The 22,616-nt window shown below is 37.6% G+C and overlaps 2 protein-coding genes across 3 annotated transcripts; one reads left to right on the forward strand and one right to left on the reverse strand.

Moving 5' to 3' along the window:
• Positions 1 to 266: 266 nt before the first annotated feature.
• On the reverse strand, positions 267 to 19,082 carry LOC141907322 (uncharacterized). 2 transcript variants are annotated; one of them, XM_074797284.1, is made up of 22 exons: positions 18,959 to 19,082; positions 17,635 to 17,802; positions 10,308 to 16,460; positions 9,960 to 10,091; positions 9,827 to 9,878; positions 9,671 to 9,747; positions 8,971 to 9,172; positions 8,782 to 8,879; positions 8,453 to 8,624; positions 8,122 to 8,364; positions 7,183 to 7,653; positions 6,390 to 6,453; positions 4,350 to 4,490; positions 4,145 to 4,277; positions 3,443 to 3,744; positions 3,167 to 3,360; positions 2,735 to 2,986; positions 2,496 to 2,653; positions 2,336 to 2,414; positions 2,174 to 2,254; positions 1,806 to 1,907; positions 267 to 1,715 (listed from the first exon to the last, which is right to left on the reverse strand). In XM_074797284.1, the coding sequence occupies exons 2-22, from the start codon at positions 17,664 to 17,666 to the stop codon at positions 1,551 to 1,553; spliced, it is 9,303 nt and encodes a 3,100-aa protein (XP_074653385.1). In that variant the 5' UTR covers positions 17,667 to 17,802; positions 18,959 to 19,082; the 3' UTR covers positions 267 to 1,550. The 2 variants fall into 2 exon arrangements, 1 of the variants encoding a protein (XP_074653385.1); XR_012619575.1 differs by lacking the exons at positions 267 to 1,715; positions 1,806 to 1,907; positions 2,174 to 2,254; ... (4 more) ...; positions 3,443 to 3,744; positions 4,145 to 4,277 and adding an exon at positions 5,866 to 5,968 and having other exon boundaries at positions 4,459 to 4,490.
• A 154-nt stretch (positions 19,083 to 19,236) lies between these two features.
• LOC141915125 (eukaryotic translation initiation factor eIF1-like) lies at positions 19,237 to 22,205 on the forward strand. The gene is made up of 4 exons (XM_074806538.1): positions 19,237 to 19,392; positions 20,175 to 20,329; positions 20,656 to 20,787; positions 21,138 to 22,205. The coding sequence occupies exons 1-4, from the start codon at positions 19,356 to 19,358 to the stop codon at positions 21,150 to 21,152; spliced, it is 339 nt and encodes a 112-aa protein (XP_074662639.1). The 5' UTR covers positions 19,237 to 19,355; the 3' UTR covers positions 21,153 to 22,205.
• Positions 22,206 to 22,616: the final 411 nt, after the last annotated feature.

A 22,616-nucleotide genomic window follows, 5' to 3' on the forward strand; every position in this document is an offset into this window, starting at 1 on the left:
GTTATAGCTATATCTTTATCTAATCTACTATCACTATCACTTAACGAAATGCAGTGGCAAAAATTGTCCAGATAAACTTGTCAAAAAGTTGCACTTTTTGTGAAAAGTAAGCAAAAATCAGGGGTTTAACCCATGTTTCCAAATGCAGCACAGTAGACTTACTACTAACTATGAAGACTATCAATGAACTATGTGTTCCTCCAAAACTTCTAAACAAATACTTCAGAACATAAGTAACGGTTCATATTTGAATGAAAATACACATTTATTCATGGAATATTATTTACATATATCTCCAGTATGAAAATGCTGATCGTTTGTTTAAAACAAGATTCCAAAAACATCTACACAAATTATCTTTGAAAGAGGAAACAAACATCAGCAAAATGGCAGTCAAATAACGCTCGTTTTGAAAAATTAAACATTCCAGCGAATGAGCAAAATTAAAGAATTATGTCACGAACTTATCAAAAACGTGATCTCACAATGTGAACACAGATCGCAAATGTTTTATAATGTAGTACGGAAAATGCCGAAAATCGAGTTTTTCTTCATCATTTAAGTCATAATTCATTCGATAACTAATAAAATGTAAAATAACAAGAGCAAAAAACTTTCTAATAAAAACTCGTCAATATCCGAACTAAAACAGATGAATAGGTAATACGAAATGAAATCTGTACATATCAAAACTAATTCTCTGTCTCACATCATACATTTTTACACTATTTACAAAACCAGTCATCGACATTTACAATAAATATACAAAGTAATCAAATGTTTTCATACATTTACACATTAGTTCATTATATCTTATATAAACTGCTACTAACCGTGCTTCAATTGTTTTACATCGGATGATCAATCAATAACTAAATTATTTACATTCAACAGAAGGGTTACTGGCTATACTACTAAACGCATTCAATACTACTCAACTATTACTACTTCTGAATTCAAAAAGTGGAATCCGAGCGAACTACGATTTCAGGAGTTGAACAACAACAGCCTTGGGGCAATTTGCGATAAGTTCCTAGCACGATCAATTTCCATTCGAAAATGCCTAAATGACCATAACGCATTCGTTGTAGCATAAAATAATAAATACATGTACCGGGGTAGCAGAATGGCTTAAACCGATAGAATTCAAGAAAATGCATATTCAAACTCAATCCTCCTCGATATACATGCAATACAGTTTGTTCCCAGTGATGAAGAAAAAATGTGGAACATTTTCAAACATTTCACTCAATATTTGGCAAGGTTATTTTACCAAAACGGAGTCTACTGTACAATACATGTAGTTCATTATTCATTCATCTAAAACTATGAAATAGTATATACAAACATTTTCAATCATTAACCGGTATACATCATTCAGTACTCTGTCCCAATTTACACAAGATTGATTTAAATACATGTAAACATGAAGCCATTCTTGTACTCATACAACTAACACAGCCCAATTTGGTTAGTATGATTCATTACTTCGCCATTTCCGCTTCATTCGTCAATAAAGTTACCGGTAGTTACGTCGTAACAATGCGCAATCACATGTCATCGGATGGAGATTTCACTTTGGTGTAAGTTGGACCGAATCGCTGCATATATTTACGCACAAATTCCTTCGCTTTGGATTTCACATTTTCGTTGACTTCCAGGTCTTCGGCGTGACGTACGTGTTTAATCTCCTTCGACATAACTGCGTGCGTTAACTACAACAGATCAGATCAGCGTATCACATTTAATTTTAACCGATGATAATATGTTTAGAATAAGCTTCGAGAATCTGTGACAAAAACTACCTTTCGTGCCAAATGTTTGAAGTCTTCTGTACTGCTAATATGTCCTAATTTACAATCAGGCTTACGGAATGGGTTCAGGCAGTGGACGATATATTGTGATATCTGAAAATGAAATATATCTATCATAAAATAAACAACCAGGTGCGGAGACTTAAGTGGTTCAAGCAAATGGTCGTTCATGCAGTTATCCACCCAGGATTTTCATGGATTCGAATCCTGGTGTTTGCAGGATTTTCTAAGATCATCTACCAGTACTGCATTGGGAAAAATAAACCTTGGACTGATAATACCTTGATGAGTGGCATTCAAGTGGAAATAAGTAACTAAAAATATCTTTACAGCATATTTTACCAAAAGATATGAAATACCTTAGAACGGAAGTTTTCTTTGCATCGTTTGATGTATTCACTCGATGTATCTGCAGCTGCGGTCGTTGTTTTTCGTTTCTTCTGAAAACCAAATATTCTGTTAATACGCATCGTACGTGACGGGGACAATCGATTTGACAGTATCTACGTGACGGTACTTACCCTAGCAGGTTCCTCAGGAGGGGGTGGAATCTCATCACGGTCACTATGGTCCCATTGAGGCGGATCCCATCTAGTTTGTCTGAAATGAGCACAGTTCGATCTTGCAGAATTATCAAACATTACTTAACAACAACAGACGAACCATGAAAAAATTCCTTACTTTGTGATTCGATGGTAGTAGTAGATTTTGCCATTTCCATCGCGAGCAGTCTTCCAGTTGGGAGGTAGTCTTATTTTTGGAGGTTTAGGAGGCGATGGAGGGGGCGGGACATCCTCTTCCAGGTGTTCGATCGGAACTTGCATTGGTTGTGGCATCAGCTAAATAAAACAGACACACAAAATTTTAGAAATTTGAATAAGATTAACAATATAAAGTTAAATTCTGATTTGACGACGTACCATCTGTGGTTGTTGATAAGGAGGCATCATTAAACCAGGCTGTGGTTGCGGCTGTTGTTGTGGATAGTACATATTTGTCGGTTGAGCCTGCGTCGCTTGTGGAGGCATGAACTGAGGTGGGACGAATTGGGGTTGTTGAGGAGGTAAGAATTGCGGAGGTCCTGAAGGTGGCATGAAACCGCCCTGTTGTTGAAACATCATTTGCTGTTGCTGAGGATCTTGATATTGTAAAGCCATTTGATTAGGATCCATCTGAAATGCACATGTAATCTATAAGATTTCTTTTTTTAGAGATACGATTGATTTAGAAAACAAAATAGCAGCAGACTTGCATTCCTTTTCTTCTTTACAATTCATATGTAAATATACCGGGAAGTCTGTTACTTCATAAAATATTGATTAGGCATAACCAACAGTCGAATCATTGCTTACCATGGGCTGCATAGGCGCTTGCATATGATTATTAGCCATTGGATCGTATTCAAGTGCTGGTGATTCGTGTTGTGAAGTCGGAGGAATGGTCGGTAAATCGAGCAGTGAAGGAATACTGGCACGCGGAGGTTCAATCTGAGCTGGATCAATCGGTAATCCAGTTGTCGGATCTAATGGAATACCTGTATTAGGATCTGTAATTCAAATATCAAACATATTTTTAACATGTTTTGTTCATCGTAAATCATAGAATAGAACAGCAGTATGTCAACTCACCGATGACTGGCATCAGCTGCTGTCCATTTTGATCGATCATCGGAGGAACCTCAGGCATTGGAGGGGGCATGAAAGGTGGCGGAGCATTAGGATCCATAGCGAAATTAGGAGGGAAAGGATTATTGGGATCTTGAGGAAATGGTGGAAATCCCGGCGGGAATCCCATCGCGTTCATCATTTCCTGAGCATGTTGCATTAATTCTTCCTGCTGTTTCTTCACCTCTTCTTCAGCTTTCACTTGCTCTTCAAATAGTTTTCTCCTCTCTTCTTTACTCATTTTCGGAGTAGACGATTCTTGCTTTCTATTCATTTGAAACAGAAATTTATTGAAAATCTATTTATTCAACTAGCCCAAAACGAACTGAGAGCGAAATCCAGGGGTCCGATCGATTAGTTCATTTTTGCACAACACAATATCAGGATTTTTCAAATTTTTTCCAGATTTTCCACAGTTGGTCTTATCAAAACTCAATAACGTAAGCATTTACTGATCCCAACAAAACTTGTGAACAAATTCCAAGCTCAACAGTTCATGGCATGAAAAGGGGATTAAAATATCTAGACAGACCAATTTTTTTAACCCATTTTCATGATTTTTCACAGAGTTTTAAAATTTTTTAGATTTTCTTAACGCAGTCATCTCTCTACTACAATTTTTTACATCAATCTGACCCCTGGAAGCAAAAACAAATGGATACTGACCCCGATTCTTCTGTTTGAGATTCCTCTCGGCTTCTGCGACGTTTTTCCCGCCGATCAAAGTTTCGATCATCACTGCGAGACTCTTTAGAATCGTTATGGTGACTCCTTCTACGATCCCGACGATCTCGATGATCTATCAACAAACATATCAAATTTAGGGTCGAATTCTTTTCTAGATCTTAGCAATTTAGAACGATATACGTACCTCTTTGATAACCCCTATCGCGTCGATTTCGATCGTAATCTCGGTCGTAATAACGTTCCCTTTCATAATATCGTTCTCTTTCACGATCTCTGTAACCCTCGCGTTCATAATTATCGTGTTTATCATGCTTCTCTTGCCGATCTATGAATACAATAAACAAATACTCGATTTACCAGGAGTAGGAAGGGGACTTAGTCAAATATATTTCAGTCAGATTCATACGTACGTAGTTAACCCTTTCAGCACATTCTAATCAATACCAGAAAGTGCTAGAGATTGATTAAATTTTTTGAAAATTCCACCCCAGTGTGTTGTTGTACAACGGGCATACTGCTTTAATGCATCTATACCGGGGCATGGTGTATCGTTAGTTAATAATGTTTCATTATGTTTGATAGGTGCTGCCATCTTTCAATAGAGATAGAAACTAATTACAGTACTAATCACATTAATCCTTTGCGATGCGGTGTACTAGCTAAGTCTATCACTGATTTATACACCGGAGTAGATGCAATGAAGGGTAAAGGCAGAATTTGTTTTTTTTTCAGAATTTTGGAATGCACTTAAAGGAAATCCAGATTATGAATGTTCTAACTGGTTTGTATCACCCATGGTTTAACAAGATTATGCCGCAAATAATTCAATGTCCCAAGTAATTTCACTAAATGCTACACACCATGTGCATTCCTCATATAACTTGGCACTACCATAAGTTTTTCTGTGTTTAGAAAATAACTCATTTGAGATAATTGCAAAGGATTCAAACAATCATTGAAATTGAGTAAGTCCTATGCATTTAATTTCCTTAAAAAAGAGCCAAAAACTGAATCAATATCTCGATCATGTTGCACAAAGTGGTTCCAATAGTGATGTATATACTCTTCTAAAATTTCTCTAAACAGGGTTTCGGGGTTCCAGTATTTTGACCTGGGTTTACTAAATGCAACCATGTCAAATTACCATTTGACAAAATGGTTACATGTTTGTAAGTGTTTAAAAGGGCGAGATCTATCATTTCAACATTTGAGTGTCATTTGATTCTTGCGCTTATCATCAAACCAATGCATCATCAGACTAATGATATATCATCGTAGATCTGATTGATCGTTGATCACAAAAGGTTTACACACTTTCCTGTCCCTCTCCTTATAGAAAGGATTATTCGACACATGACTCATAATGTGGAAAAGATAGATCTGGATCGATGGAAAATGAATTACCATACATAACTAATTTACACGTAATACATACTTCGTTCGTTGTATCTATACTTGAGAGTTATGTATGGCAAATTGGGGCCAGACGCAAACCCAGAGAGAAAACATTCACTTCTCTATGAGTTTGCTCAAATTCGGACAGTTGGCCATGGGTTGGAGGAACTAGAGCAGCTAAATCGATTTCTCATAACAACTTCATTTCTCAGATCCTCCTTCGAATATTGATGGTGTTGAATATAAATCAGAGTAGCTGCTCTAGAGGGACGTTGGCTTTTTATTTGAATGAAACGGTATATTACCTGACAGTACCACCAGATAGGGTGACTGACAACTAAATAGTGAACTTTATCATTCCGTAGACTCATTTTCGTCAATAAGAAGCCAGCCAAGTTAGGATTTATCCTAGAAGAGTACATATAAACTATTGGAACCTAGATCTCATTTTTCATTCACGTAGCAATCATAAAATAACCTCATCAATTCACTGATTGAAAAGCGGAAATTCTGGATTTCCTCACGTTATAATTTTAGCAAAATCCAGTTTCACTTCAGATATTCATTAACTCCAGCGTCAGTGTAAACAAAACGACCACGACAACATTTACAAATAGACATATCCTCATTTCACAACATATCAAATGACGTTTGAACATAAAAAATTACCATTAAATCAACTGAAATTTCATATCATTGAGTTGAAAAAACCAAAATATGATCTAGTTAAAAACAGGGTTTGAATGAAATATGCTCGAATTTCTATACCGTCTGAAGATAATGAGATCAATATTTTGAATGTATGATGAATAGATGATTGGTAACTTACCGAGTTCCCTTTCAGTTCGTTTACGATCCTCGACCAGCTGCCGTTTCGGAATCTTGAAAGCTTCCTGTAAAAACGAAACATACATAGATTTCAGTAACTAGCAAAACCTACCGATAGTATGATAGCGGAGTCTGAATCTGTAATAAGGCAGTGGTTGGATTTTTACACACTTTGTTTAAAACTGCAATTAATATTATAAATACTCATGAATCCATACAAAATGTCAAAGCAAACGTATATAACCGAAAATGTCTCTTGCCCACGAGGTAAATATTGATCTTAGTTTGGGCTTGCTGTTATACGTTTCTATGGAAACAATTATTAATGATTGACGGGTAAGATATCTAAAAATTGCCTCGCGTTAAAATCACTAGTAATTTTTTAAGTTTATCGCTACGAGACTAGAAGAGCTTCAGCTAATTAAAGAATTTGAGCTTCTTCCAACGACAAAGCTTATGCTATTGAACTTAAAAGAGCTGTTCGAAGCTTTAATTCATTTCGGGAACCTCGCAGCTCGCGGCTGAAATCTGAGTTGCTTTCTATTAAAGACATCAACACATTCAGAGCAGAAAGTAATCATTAAACTATTTTCAATTGAAATGATATAACAAACATAAAATGTAAGAGGGGTGAAATAGTATCATGTCATTGAAATAACAGAAACCATGGATTCCTAAGTTTATTTTGCATATTTAGATTTTGATAGAAGCTGATTATGAACCTCCATCAGTAATATAAATCAAACACGCACATTACACCAAATACAATACAAATCCTATAATTCATGGCCTACCTTGAGGTTAGTCCATTTTCCAAGTAACTGACTGGCTAAATAAGTGACTCCAATCTCCAATTTCTTTTTCTCAACATCAGCCGAGATTTCACCCTCTTCTACTTCATTATCGGAGATTTCTCCCGATTCGAGGTCGCTGGTTTTAGATTTCTTGCCGCGAGGACTGCTCGGATCGGCGTCGGGTGACTCATCGACGACCGTGGTAAGTTCCGAAATACTTTCTAAACCGGGTGGAGGAGGTTGTGAACAGTCTCTCGACGGCGGTGCTGAATGCGAATCGCTATCCGAACTAGTATCATCGCCTTTAACTTTTGAAATTTTATGAGGTAAATCAGAAACATCAGAATCACTGGTATCGGTTCGTTTTCCTGTCATCATTTCTTCCGCCCATCGTTGCACTACCGACATTATTTTGCTTTCTCGTAACATGGTTTTGTTGGAAATCGGCATTAGCTGTAGAGTGGCCAATATCTGAATAAGAAATTCCCCACAATGATTTTAAAAAAGCGAGAAAATTTTCAAGGGTTCAGATCGTAAGATGTCGATCTTTTGGATGTTTATGGTTGAAGATTTATGGTCAATAGAAGCAAAATAAGTGGATAGATAACACTATGTTTGAGGGGTGAAATAGATGTCTTGCCATGAAGAGGCAGAAACCTTGGAATCCTCAATTAATCTAGCATTTTCAAGTTTAAAATAGATTAAATGATAAGTCAATATATTTTATACAAAGCTCAAAATGCAATTTCAATATGTAAGATACAGTGGACTCTGTTTGTCAAGGAGTCAATTGCCTCAAATTATTGCAATTTCCTATACCAATTCAGGCGATGAATACCTATCATCACTAAAATCGCTCCAACTGCCCCAGAATTTGCTTTCCTCAATGTTAGATCCAAGGCAAGAGGAGTTTGCTGAACATGAATAAAATGAACTTACCTGAATTTTCAAATCCTTTGCCGAATCATCCAAATCAGCCATCCAACTCCATAACAGTGATAATCCATGATATTCCAAGAACAGTCTCAAGCACGCTGGTTCCTTAGTATTTTGTATAATTTTCAGTAAAGCCATTCGGTAATCAATGCCTTCTGAACGCACCATTAATCGACACAAATTCAATACATGATTCTTAGTCCTCATTCCATCGAGTTCCGTGATTTTATTGATTTCTTCATCCAACTACAATTAAATATTGTATTCAAGATTGTAAAACGATATCTGCGTGATTGATAACTAATATAGGAATACATAATATTCAGTAACTTACAAGAAGATCGTCAAATATTTCCTTTCGTTTCTTCTTCTTTTCTTTAGCAGTAGAAGTAGGAGTTGTTGTAGTCGGGGAAGACTTCAGCGGTTTCATCGGAGTCGACTTCAATTCACCGCCGATGTATCCTCGACAGTTAGCCGAGCCGCAATAACATTTCTGAGCTTCCTTGCTGAAATTGTCATCGCACAGAGGCAATTTTAAATCCAAGCTCAAAACCCATTTGTTCATCAAAGCTTTCATATGGATTTTACACTGAATTATTAATATCGGTGTGAATAATCATCAATCGTCAATTCATCAAAGGCATGAGACAATAAAACACTAACCCGTATCTTTCAAATTGATAATCAAAAGTGATTTCTTCTCCCTTGTTCACTTCGTGTTTCGTGAAGAATCCTATACGCAGCTGACCTCCGACACTCCACTAAAAATACAAAACAAAATCATTTTTTGATTTCCAGGTAAGTAGCCACCCTTCAATATCACAAATAATGGTTGAACATCACGAAAACTACCTTTTGAGTTTCGCTATTCGGGTCGCAGCTGTGGTTTATAAATCGCGATACGCTGCCTTTACGGGTTGCGTCGATCACTTCATCCGCGTTCAAAGCCATGAAATAGTGATGTTCCTGGTTTTCCTGATCGTATTCATCGGTACGACGCTTGAACTCACGATAATCGCAAACTTCGCCCACGTACTCCATTATAAACGTGCCACTTATGAAAAAGATAAATGCGCATAATGATATGGGATTCTGGCAACGTTACAGTGGCAAGTGAAATTTGACTAGGTTCACTAGCGTACAGTAGGACGTTAACACTGGATTTCTTCTTATTCTCGATTTCTATGAATGCTGTACGAAAATCGTGCCACATATGTACTTATTAATCCGAGTTAACCTAGATGCACGACCTGCCTAATTCTATGTTTGAGGGGTGAAATAGATGTCTCGCCACGTTGAGGCAGAAACCTTGGAATCCTCAATTATTCTAGCATTTTCAAGTTTAAAGTAGATTAAAAGGTAAGTCAAATCTATTTTATGCTAAGCTGAAAATGCAATTTCAATATGTATAGTAAGACACAGTGTACTCTCTGCTTGCCAAGGAGTCAATTGTTTTAGCCCAGGATTTTCAATGATTTACACTATTAGTGTAAATCATTGAAAATCCTATTAGTGACTAATAGCAGTTCATATATACAAAGTTAACACATACGGTAATAAATCATCCATTGCCATTAATCCCCATCCTTTGAAACGAGTTTTAAACGGCTTCACGAATGCATATTCTTTCTGTAAAATAAAAGATGTAAACAATGTAAATCAATTTCTCTGTCATAAGTGTAGCGCAGGTCTGGCTGAATAAACTTACCTTCTGAAATCTTTTATTGGTACAGTGGTCTCCACAAGGGCAACGTTTACCGCTGAAAATGAAATTGCGGGCCAAATTGAAGGTGATACATCGTATTAAAAACTGAGAAAACTTCCTCGTTTATATCACCTACCACTCAATCATTAACATTCTGTTTAAGCAATCATCTCCACAAGCTGCAAAACCCATATCACGATCTTCACGACAAGTCGTACAATCACAGATCATACGTCGTGCTTCCTTCTTAGCTTTACTCAAATTTTTCCTAAAATGCAAAAAATTTGAAGATTGAGATAGGAAGTTGGATTTGAAGTCAATATACTGACAGTAAGTAAACACAGAAAAAAGTCGCATTTTCAAGTGAGTAAATGAATTTATTGCTGCAAGTGTTTTCATTAATGTTGTTTCTGAAAAATTTTGAGGCAATAAATTTATTCACTCAGATTCTACAGATCTGAACTCACCAGATCTGAAGACTCACCTTTCAGCTAAGTATATGTTATCAGACATTTCTAAATAAGTGGGTGGAGTATCATCAATATGTTCGATAGCGTTTTCCTCCCCGACTTCTCCTTCTTCCTCAGCTGGTGGAGGTGGTGGGGGCGGAGGCTCATCCTCATTATCTGCCTCTGGTGGAGGTGATGGTGGCGGAGGTGGCAAATCATAATCATCGTCATCATTGCCATCATCGGTACCAAGCATAGCGATCATGTCTTCATCGGGGAGTGGCTCCTGTTTTTCGAACGTAATAACCGTCGGTTCGTCGAACTGTACAGTTTTTTTCGTGTCGGTCTCTCCGAATAAGCTGCCAGGATTCTTCAAGATGGAGCCGTTAGACAACGTGTCTAGCGATGGTGGATCTCTTTTCAAAGCCAAACTTTCCGTAATGAGTCGTTCATGTCTTTCATTCTCTTCATCGTTATCTGTATGGAGTAATGGCGGTGTCGGTGGTTTAGCTATACCGACAGCCCCCATTGTTTCCTGTGAAGTGGTTTCCGCTTTTTCGGCCTCTAATTCACTAAATCGACGCCATCGAGATTTCACCTTCTCTGGCCGCGACGGGGACGCTGTAACTTGTGGCGGGTTTTGAGTATTCGAAACATTTGCAGATTCGATTTTCTGGGCTAAAATATTTTGACGTTCACGCATTTTTTCTTCATGTTTCTCTTTTTCCTTTTGCTCTTCCAATACCTTTATACGTCCACTACGTCTGCGGGTAGGTGTATCTGGTTCATTGGAACCAATTTCATCCGTATTGGTCTCACTAGCTTCAGCGGTGGTTGCACCGATAACAGTACTGTCGATTATTGGCTGTTGGATGTCTGGAGACTGAGGTAACTCTGGACCCCAACGTGAACGCTTCCTACGAATTGGAGGTGGCTTTTCGGGGTCAGGTTCAACGAGTATCTCTGTGATTGCTTTCATCCAGTGACGTTCAGCTCCTCCAGGTGAAGGCATTATGATTGTTGGATTTAGTTCCGATATTGATTCCTGTTGAGGAAATAAATTACCGGCAACTGATAATTCAGTTATTCTTTGCTTAATGAGAGCAGAAGAAACATCTGGTTGGATGTTGATAGAGTCGGGTAACTTCTTTATCTCATCTTTGAAAGGTGTAGGCCGAGGTAGTGTAGGCACATTATCAATGTTAGCAGACACAAAAATCTCGTTTGGAGTCACCACTCCTGATACTGATAATGGCTGAGGCGTCTGAACATCAGGGTCTTGTGTTACCACTGCAGTACCAGTAGATATAGTTGATTTATTCCTGAAAGGCTCTGGAAATTTATCCGCCACGTCGGGTAATGGAATACTTGGTGGAAGAACCAAATTCTGACTGGATAATACTCTTGATTCTGGCAACGCAACCATTTCCAATGCTGAATGAGGTGCTGACAATGGCTGTTGAACAACACTGGATGCTGGCGCAATGATGGATGTTGGTAGAACAATCTCTGCTGTCAGCAATTGAGGCTGGGCTTGCGGAATTGTTGACACTGCAGGTAATGCTGCACCAGATGGAGTTGAGGTATCTGATGGCCCTGGTGGCGGTGGTGGAGGTGGAACACAAACTAGGTTTGGTAACTGAATTTCGGCAGTTGTAGATGTTTGTTTGGATATATCACCGCTATCTTTACTGTCAGCTCCATCAACAGCAGGATTTGGTAGTTGGATATTGTATGTCCCAGGTGGAGGAGGCTCAATATCTTTGGAGATTACCTCCGGTACAAGTGTTACTTCATCCTCATCATCAGATACCTCCATATCTTTGACTTCAGTATCATCTTGATTTAAGGCTTCGGTTTGAACCTCTAAGGCATCGGTTTGAACATCCAAAGGCATTGCAGACGGTAATGGAATATTAGGCAGACCAGTGTCCATAGGAGAGTCAATGCTATCATCATCAGGACCAACCTCAACAATATCATCATTGCCACAAGTCTGTTTATCAAACCAACTAGCTTTTGGACTATCAGCGCTGAGGAAAACATTGCGAATATTAACTGACTGGCGTTTTGATTCATTGTGCATTTTCGGATATTGTTCCATTTCAGTTGCAATGCCTAATGGCTCAACATTCAGTACATTACTTTTCAATTCTATTGAGTGTAGATTTTTTTCACTACTGTTGTTATCATCTTTTTGTACCTGATCATATTTCTCCTCTGGTATACTGGTCTCTGTGATTATCTCAGCTGGGAGTTTATCAACGATAGTTTTCTGTCCTTCTGTTTCCTCGACATGACCTCTATTCATGTCAGACAGCTCAGTATGAGCTTTTCCAATTTGAGGTTCATCCATTGAAGTAATCTCAGATTTTCTTTCATCCACAACCAATTCACGCCGTCTTCTACTATGTTCCCCATATCGAGAGTATCTTCTCCTTTCCCATTCCTCAGGAGAATCACGCCTTCGATACCTTCTCCTATCCCATTCTTCAGGGGAATCACGCCAACGATGTCTTCTCATTTCATGTTCTTCTAGTGACTCATACTTTGAATGCCTTTTTTCTTTATCTTCTGGTGTATATCTTGAGTGACGTCGGTCTCTCTCTTCAGGTGAGTCATGTCTCGATTGCCGCTTCTTTTCTCGTTCTTCAGAAGAATCATACCTAGAATGCCTTTTTTCCTTATTTTCAGGTGTACTAAACCTTGAATGCCTTCTTTCTCTGTCTTCAGGTGATTCGTGTCTTGATTGCCTTTTCTTTTCTCGTTCTTCAGGAGATTCATACCTTGAATGCCTTTTTTCCTTATCTTCAGGTGTACTAAACTCTGAATGCCTTTTATCTCTTTCTTCAGGTGAGTCAAACCTTGCTAACCTCTTCTTTTCTCGTTCTTCAGGTGTATTATACCTTGAATGCCTTTTATCTTTTCCTTCAGGTGAGTCATACCTTGTTTGCCTTTTCTTTTCTTGTTCTTCTTCAGGTGAATCAAACTTTGAATGCTTTTTTTCCTTATCTTCAGGTGTATTAAGCCTAGGAGGCCTTTTTTCTCTTTCTTCAGGTGAGCCGAATCTATAGTGTCTTTTCTTATCTCTTTCTTCAGATGAATCATATTTAGAATGTCTTTTTCTGTCTTGTTCATCAGTATCATATCTTGAATATCGTTTCTTATCTCTTTCCTCAGATGATTCTTGATGAGATCTTTTCTTTACATCATAACCATCCATTAGTTTTTTAGGATGTGTAGACTGTTCATCAGACTCCTCATATTTATGATGTCTGTGGTGTTTAGTCCTTTCACGTTCATCTGAGGAGGCATGCTTGGTCGAATGATTTTTCTTCTCGGGCGAATGCATTTTCAAATCTTTCTCTTCAGATGAGTCATAATGAGAATGCTTCTTTTTTGGCTTCTCTGGTGGTGATGGATCAAGTCTATCGGTATCCTGATCATCAGAGATTTCGTGTCTTTTCTTTTTCTCATGATGTGGAAAGTCATAGTGATTAAAACTTTTTGGTTTATCTGAATCTTTCGCCAACTCGATATCATCATATGAATTGCGTTGAGAATGTTTTTTCTCTTTTTGTTCTTCAGAGGAATCATAGTGGGAATGTTTGTTTTTCTCCTTTTGTTTTAAACCTGTCTCATGTTGTCTGTTATATCTCCTTGATTTTGGATCCTCGTCATCTGAGCATTTTTCTGAATCTTTTTCATTCAGTGTCTCTTTTTTAATCAATGATTCCACTGAATCTTCCCTTCCTTTAAAATCCTTTTCTTTAGAGATAGAACTATTATTCACTTCAAGTTGACTATGTTTTTTAACTGGATCTCCAAACTCGATGTACTTTGGCAAATTGACAATTATCTCATCGTCTTCCTCATCCTCATCATCTGCTAGATTTTCTTTTTGAGGCGATTCAGACTTTTCAGGACTAGACGGAGATTTCACACTTTTCTTTCCGAAACATTCAACCTGATGATGATGATCAGGATTGGACTCTTTATTCGAATGTTTCGAATAACGCTCTGGTGACTCGTAGTGCCGAGTACGTCTCCTCTCAAAACAATGAGTTTCTTCTTCATCTAATTCTACAGATTCATGATGACCTTTTCTAACTTCCTCTCTTTCGAGATTTCTTCGCTTGTGACTAGATTTTTCTGAATGTTCATGTCTTTTACGATCTGTAAGTGTTATTTCAGGAGAGTCTGCAACCCTGTGGCTTGAAGACGTTTTCTGAGCCGTTGATTGATGTCTATCATGGTACCACTTGTCAGATGTGTCACATCTATGTAATTTTATTTCTGGATTTATATATGTTGTCTTAAATTTCTCAAAGTTGACATCGATGAGTTCATGATGTTTCCTCGTCTGGTTTCGAGTTTTTGGTGGTGTTGCTTCATCATAATCGGCTTCATCTTCATCAGTGTCTTTAACTTTACCGGTTCTTTCAATTTCTATTTTTTGTTCCCAACTTGATTGACCAGTGCCATCTGTAGAATTTGATCGCCTTTTCCGTCGAGTATGGATGATATCTTTAGGTTTATCATTAGAACTAGACCTGCGAGTGATTCTTCGAGCTGGAGTGTGATGTTGATCAGTTTCATTCTTATCAATTGGCTCTTGTTCCGCATCTTGACTAATTTTTTCATCATCATCCTTCCCGGATTTCTCGTTTCTTGATGTCGACTTACTGGCACTTCTACTTTCACTTAAAGACAATTGTTTTTCATTTTCAAAACCATGACTGGATCTCGTAGTTCTCCGAGGTGGGGTCTTTGAATCATCGCCAAATACAGAACTTACACTTGCACCCATTTCTTCATCATCAAATGGCAATGGACGTCTATAGATTTTCTTCCCTTTCGGAACTATGGTAAATCCAATTTTTGATGGAGGTTTTACAGTTTCTTCATTAGTGGTTGTTAATTCTTCCGTAACAGATTCCTGAGTTGAATGTGTCCTTGTCTTATCCGGTATCTGAGATATCTTAGTGTCCTCATGATGCACAACTGGCTTTGATTCATCAGACGAATCAATATCCATTGGAACAGGGTCTGTAATTATATCCTCAGGGTCCACATGTTTCTCTTCTCGCGGTATTTTTGAAGAATCGGGTTGTTTCGCGTTAGCATCTCGGGATGGAGGTATTGGGATGGAGCTAATATCTATTTCCATTTTAATATCATCCGACTTCCTTTTTACGGAGTCCTTGCTATATTTTTCGGGTGAATCAGCTCTTTTTCGATATGGACTAACAGTGCGTCGACGCAATTTTCGATCTCGAGTATCATCAATTTCATCTCGATGATCTCTGTATCTGTATCGTCCGTATCGATCTCTTTCATCGTAACTGTATCTATCACGATGGTAATCAGTTCGTCTATCAGATCGAGACCGATATCCTCCACTCCTGTAATCGCGACCAGGCTTTTTCTCATAATCTTCTTCATTTCTACCCCGATGACGGGCTTCTCTAAATGAAGCTTCCTTTTTCTCGTCAGATTCAGTTTTTTCATCAGCTGCCTCTTGAATACGAGTTTCGGAGCGATTTTCATCTTTTTGACGATCATGAGAACGGGTCCTGCGTTTAGATGAACTATCTTCATATTTGCTAGAGGTTTCTTTAGTATCTTCATTTTCATCAGGTCTATTTTTTTGAGAACGATCGGTCGATCTTGTTCGTCTCGGCGAAGTCTCTGTCATTTCTGATTGAACATCTTTAGACTTGTAAATGGTTTTTGCCTCTTCCCCATCTTCTCTTAATTGCGTCATACTCTGATCAGAAGATGATTTCTCTTCTGTATCTAGACTATTCCGCCTATGTCGACTTGATCTACGCAGCTGCAGCTTTGAATCCTCTTCACTCTTATCATCTTCATTATCATCTCCTTTTTTGTCCAAAAACTCAGTCACATTTTTCTCTTCTTTCAGTTTTTCAAGAGAATGATCTATCGATTTTGGTTCTTTAGGAAGAAGAGATTCTTTTGTTTCCTGTCGTTCCTCCTCATCATCATCATCGTCTGCATTTTTCATCATTCTCGTGCGAATACGTGGCTTAATCTGAAATGATATCTTACTAGAATGATCTTCACTTTCATCTGCCTTATCTTTTTTCTTGCGCGTTTTTGCCATGTCAAAAACTGATGCCAACGAGATCACTGGTGCTTTGTCTGTAGTATTCAAATCAACTTCCCTGTGAAAAGGAAAACAATAACAAAGCATAAATGGTAGAAACAAGGAACTGTCATTGCTTATCTTAAGCATAATAATATTCTATTAAAAACAGTAGAATTCTGAATTCAGTAGAATGTGGTTATTTGTAGAGATTGAAGACCTATCTATGTGCAACTCAGATGCGATATAGATAAAAGATAAGTAAATCAATTTATTTGCCATCCAATGCTTGTATACAGATTGATGCGTGATTGAGGAAATCAATAAAAAGAACTAGGTAGATAGTTAGTTTCCTTTCATGGAATACTTGATTATTCTCTTTTCTTGCATTTATTCATGTTTCCACTGATTATATCAATATCTGAATTTCTTCAATAGATTGTGCTTCAACAACTCATCATAGATATCCTACTGATAATAGCATTAATCCAGACAATCCACTATTTCTACCTTATTATGTTATGACGCTGATCGTGCATACAGCTCTCAGTGAAGCCATTCTGCACTGAATGAGTCAAACCCGCCATATTGGATTTGAATACACATGGAGAAGAAACAAATAATGGCTTCTACAAGCATAAAACATCACGGGGATTTGGCCACTGTATTATTTACCAATGAAAGTAGCTGGGCTTTAAACACATATACATGGATATATCAAAGCTTAGATGATGAGTGATCTATAGAGAATACATGAACATATACTTCGTGTAACAGTATATCTGCAATACATTAGCTAGTATAACAACAACACTGAATTCAGGTCGCTGCCTTTCATATTGGAAAGAATACCTTTCGAATTAAGAGTAATATTGTTATACATTGAATCTGTTGACCTTGATAAATAATTTCAACTAAAAAAGCTGAATTCATCGAAATCTGATATGCATACAACGCAATTACGGTATGCCTAGACCTTGATATGAATCAGTTTGTTCTACCATAACTCAAACACATACAGCGAGATGAAAATTGTGTTTTTGAACATGCAACATTGGTGAATCAACCCTATACACAATAACCAGATTTACAATTCTAAGATCTAATATCTAAATTAACTAATAATAATGACAAACAAAAGATTAGGTCTGGCAATTCTTATTTCGTAAAGACAATGATAAACAACGATAAAAAAGCTTATCATATACCATACATAGCAATCTCAGTAGAATCAATCTATGCTGCATACTTACTCTGTTGGTTCAGCTGGATCATACTCCATCATTCGCGAGGTTTCTGATACTACAATAAAGCCTACGCAATCTTCATCAGTTTCCAATTCCTTTGATACGAGTCAGTCAAACAATACCATACTCTTATCTATTACGTATTAAACCGACGATGAATTTCCGTCTGCTTCGCTGAAGTGGAAAAAAGATATACTCGATTTAAAACCGATCATTGAAAACCTCTAATCTAAGGATGGGAAACATATGTTTAAAATTGATGGGTGGATAAAACCTCAAGTAAAGGCAAATGCTAGTTTATTGTGAAAAATTTGAAATCTTTTAATTACTTATTGGTATCCAAAATCATAGGCCTATATGCATGTACGATAATATTTGATCATGTGGATAACATAAGCAAAGTAAAAGGCATTAAATCCTGCCAGAAATTAATTCAGTTATTCTCAAACATTGAATAGCTTATTTTCCTAAGATAACGTTAAGATTAATACGAAAAATTCAAAGGCTTCAGTACTTCAGCTCCATCCTAGCTAAAACCAACATTTCTGTTTTAAATTCAAAGCCTGTAACCTATCAGCCTATCTGTAGATTCCTCTCGGATTTCCTTCTAGTAAAACTCGAAAGGTCTTCAGTTCAATACATATGAAGAAACTAATGGCACTAATAGGCCTAATTGTTTTAACAGGAAATTTGGGGAGATAGGCTACTCGGTAATTCTGGACAAGAATTATATTGCTTAAGTGGAAGATTACTTCTGATCAAAGGACAACATCAGGCATGTTGGAAGCAATTTTTCATTACCACAGCCAAATGCTGATTTTTGAAAAGTTCTATTATGTTGCTGCAGCGAATTTACTTCAATTTCTTTAAAAACATGGTATTCAAAAAAAAAACGTCATTCAGTAAATTATTGCTGGTGCTTTCGTCGCTGCACTTCCAATGCCACTGGAACATTCCTACCCACCCCTCTAATAAAAAAAACCTAAAAACTAATTATCCGATGATGACGATTGGATTGATGATGAAACTTGCCTTTTTTTGGCACTATCCATTATTGTCAGAGTCAGGGTTATGGTTAGGTTACTAAGAGACACATGCTGTGCAATCGCTCAGTATAGTAAAAGATACACATATCCGTTTATATCTACGGTATTACTGATGAGCTGAGTTAACTAACTGAATACGCGGGACTACAACTAAACGAAGGGAGCCCTGGCAAGTGAGTATTTTGTGCTCGTGCAGTCGATGGAGCTTCATTTCGAACTTAAAGGCACCTAAAACGATCATTTAAACCATGCTAACAAATATAATTTTAAGCGAGTGAACATACCGAAAACATCGACGAGTGAAACGGTTACTTTAACTAGAATACTGCAATTTAGAGCGTTTCTTTTCCGTGGATTGGGTCGCCTCCGCCATTATTGACAGCATCCGGGAACTCGAGATTATTTTACTAATTTGTTTTCTAAATTTCATTTTATCAATTTTAACGCCATGGTCATGAAGTTTCGTGTAAATTAGAAATGAGATATCGATATTTCTGTCAAAATGAATGTATAAATACGAGAGGGAGTTCAGGAATGATTCATATGCAAATTAGTATTAACCGCCGCCATATTGTGTGGAAAAGTTGACGCTTCTGAAACTAAAACTGCGCAATTCTTCAATCCAGATTCATCTGCTTTCAAATAATTACCGAGTGCGTTTAGTATTCTTCAAGCAACTTTATGTCAGGCCGTCATATACAAAACCTTAAGGAGTTTGGTAAGGTTATATTTTTCTCGGTACATTTATTTTAATTCATTGGATTATGAAAATAACAACAACGACCCTACTACGGGATCGCCTTTATCGGAACGCGGAAGTGATATGAAAGTGTTGTTGTGGAATAGAGTATATGAAAAAACTTAAATGTGAGCAAAAATATCTATGTGTGGATTCACATATAAAGGCTCAGACCAGTCATCAAGTCATTACACTTGAGAACCTGCCCTTTCATTTTCTCCTGCTCTCGGACGAGTCTCAGACCAGTGTCAACTACAACAGCCTGTGCCCGTCGCGTGCGGTGTACCATCTGACCATGTCCATGTTGAGTTGATATTGATAAGAAAAATGGTAGAGATAGCTGTAATGTTAGGTTGAATTGGTCTCTTACCATGTCCGAATTCTCTAGACTGTGGGTTGTTGGGTCAATCAGGGCAGATACACTACCCATTCCGGAGGCTGGTTTTTAATTGGGAGCAACTGCACTTGCCTTTGATAGACAGACATGATAGACTGACCGTACCCGTAATTACACTATCACTTAAAAGTGGAAAGGTAACCTAAACTGCAGTTAACAGTTAGACCACCCTGCTGATTCTCTGAAAGATTGAATTTTGATAGACTGATATTAATTTACAATATTCTTACCCAAAATATTGATGATTCAGAGAGAGTGTACATGATAAGAATTTCATTAGGAAAATGAGTTCTTACAGACGCGTTATGAGTTAGTGAGGATGTTTTAATCCCCATGATACATTAATAGGTTTGTTAAATTTCAGACCCTTTTGCTGATGTCCAAGGTGGGTCTACACTTACTGATGAGGGTATCGTGCACGTAAGAATCCAACAGAGGAACGGTCGTAAGACTCTTACAACTGTTCAAGGTTTGCATGAAAAATTTGATAAGAAGCTTATTGCAAAATATTGCAAAAAGGTAAGAAAAGTGCCAAATCATTGAATGCAGGGTCTGATCTAAGCACTTGTCCGATTGCCCGGAACAAGTTTACTCTCATCAGGGCAAGTAGGTTATCATTATCACTTGTCCCCCGGGCTAGTGCAATTTTATGTCTCAAAGCTTTTTTCCCACTCGATACTATACATGATAGTGCCACCAATCGGACTGCCTGTGTAGGGCGAAATTTCAGATGCTTGCCCTCCGGGCAAGTGGCTTTCATCCCTTAGATTGGACCCTGTGAATGGTATGAAATTCAACTTGGTTCTAAACTGATTCCTAATTTGAAATTTATTTATTTCTATTAGCACTTCGCTTGTAACGGTACTGTGGTAGAACATCCGGAGTATGGTGAGGTAATTCAACTTCAAGGAGATCAGCGCGATGCTTTTGTCGAATTTTTGAAATCTACAGGAATGGCCAAGCCTGAAGCGATTAAGGTATTGATCAGTGCAGATGATATGTTCAATGAAATGAGTTTGGATGTCGTACTATTCAATACTGACGGTAGATCATTGGAAGTTGGAACTTTGGGTGTGATAATGTGTCCCAACTCGTGACATTCGAGTTGGGCATTATATTATTGATATGGTCTGAAATAAGTTTAGAACAAAATCTGATATTATGCGTGTTAGTTCGTTTGGACCAGGCTTGTACGGAGTCTATTCGGCGTGAATTGTTGTCCCTAGAAATAATTAGTGCAAAGAGAAGATTTGATCTGATTTTGGTGCTTCAATGTTGCAAAAATGCCTTTAATTGTGATCTAATCATGATCTCTATATTTGTATAGGTACATGGTTTTTAAGGAGTTATTGACTCTGCTGCTGAGGAATCAATCAACATGGGAATGCTGCGAAAACTCCACACACACACACACAAAATGCAAATATTGGCTAGTTGACCCACGTGATCCTCTAAACGACAAAATGTATTTATTATCAATCGATGTATTCGTACGCGTCATCAACCTTGGACTAAAAACTGTTTTTATTATAGCATGAACGGTTGTCGTGTTTTCTAAATTTGTATATATGATAAAAGAAGTTGAATTCATGACAAGTAAACAAACTAATGTATTCTCGATATTGTTATGTATTAATTTCCAAGTTGCTGGTTACTAGGGCATTTATTACATTACACCGCTACTTGTGTTTATAGCTGGTGAAAATTTGGATAAGGCGCCTATAGATTTTGACAACATCTTTTAGTGTGGAAGGACGTTTAGTTGAATTGTGTTTGTATCAATGTGTTGTGGTGTCAGTGACTTGCGGTTTTTTCGGTCAAATTATCATAAAATTTCGGAAAGGGTTGACTGAATGTAAGGAAGTGCCTGTCTCTACTAAAGTCATCTAGCTTATCAAGATTAATTAATTTACACAATTGCTAAATAAGAGCTTATTAGATATAGCACCATTCAATCAATTAATTGGCAGTCTGAACCCACACCTCACCAACTTCATATTTCAATTTTTGAGCATCCAGGCTTCGTAGAATAAATGCTGAATAGCCTAATGGGTGTGGCTCCAAACTTGATTGATACTCATTACATCTTAAACTTTTAATATCAACTGTTCTAATTCCAGTACAGAGAAACCTAGGAAAATATTTCGTTCATTAATACAGTGATGGCTGATTATGTAATTAAGTCGCCTGTAAGTCATGCCGGAGTCCGTCTTAAAAATAAATATCAAATCATCATGCATCTTCATTTTGTAAGCATCAGAAAAAAAGACTGAAATGTGTCCTGTCTCTCTATTTTGTTATGTAATGGCACCATAGTTGTTTTTATTTTGAGTGAGACAGGAATACTGTTTCTAATGGTGAGTAACTTTGATATTTGGACAATAAAAAAGCGTTAAAAAAACATTGAATCGTGAGTACCTTTGAATTATTGTTAACATTTGACCCGCAAAGTGATCGACGGAAAGTGCCTCCCTCTATGTTGGTAACGCCACAATTTTGGTTAGGCGTATCACAGGGTTACATCTCTGGAAGTGGATAGGATAATGAAGGATTCGTTCGAGTTAGGCAGATATTGACTACAACTACAGTCTGAATGGCTGATGTCAAAAGTGAATAAAGGACTTTCCCGATGCTAAAAACCCGATGTAAACAAATGCACGTGTTTACCCAGGGTTACATCATGTATCGGGGTTCTCACTTCCAGTACACGGAGTCGACGTTACTACGCGTTCCTCTTCCTGAACCGCTTCACTCCCGCGGAAAACACTAAGCTCATCTTACATCGCAAAAAGCATGTCTCTTACCC

Source organism: Tubulanus polymorphus, chromosome 1 (assembly GCF_964204645.1).
Source record: "Tubulanus polymorphus chromosome 1, tnTubPoly1.2, whole genome shotgun sequence".
In the NCBI taxonomy this organism is placed as follows: Eukaryota; Metazoa; Nemertea; class Palaeonemertea; order Tubulaniformes; family Tubulanidae; genus Tubulanus; species Tubulanus polymorphus.

Excerpts from the sequence above, each read along its gene's own strand:
- LOC141907322 (XM_074797284.1), bottom strand. The coding sequence starts at position 17,666 with ATGATGGAGTATGATCCAGCTGAACCAACAGA. Across the intron at positions 9,748-9,826 it reads CCAATAAAAGATTTCAGAAG|AAAGAATATGCATTCGTGAA; the intron begins GTAAGTTTATTC and ends TTTATTTTACAG. Across the intron at positions 8,625-8,781 it reads TATCAATTTGAAAGATACGG|CAAGGAAGCTCAGAAATGTT; the intron begins GTTAGTGTTTTA and ends TGACAATTTCAG.
- LOC141915125 (XM_074806538.1), top strand. The coding sequence starts at position 19,356 with ATGTCAGGCCGTCATATACAAAACCTTAAGGAGTTTG. Across the intron at positions 19,393-20,174 it reads ACAAAACCTTAAGGAGTTTG|ACCCTTTTGCTGATGTCCAA; the intron begins GTAAGGTTATAT and ends GTTAAATTTCAG. Across the intron at positions 20,330-20,655 it reads TTGCAAAATATTGCAAAAAG|CACTTCGCTTGTAACGGTAC; the intron begins GTAAGAAAAGTG and ends TATTTCTATTAG.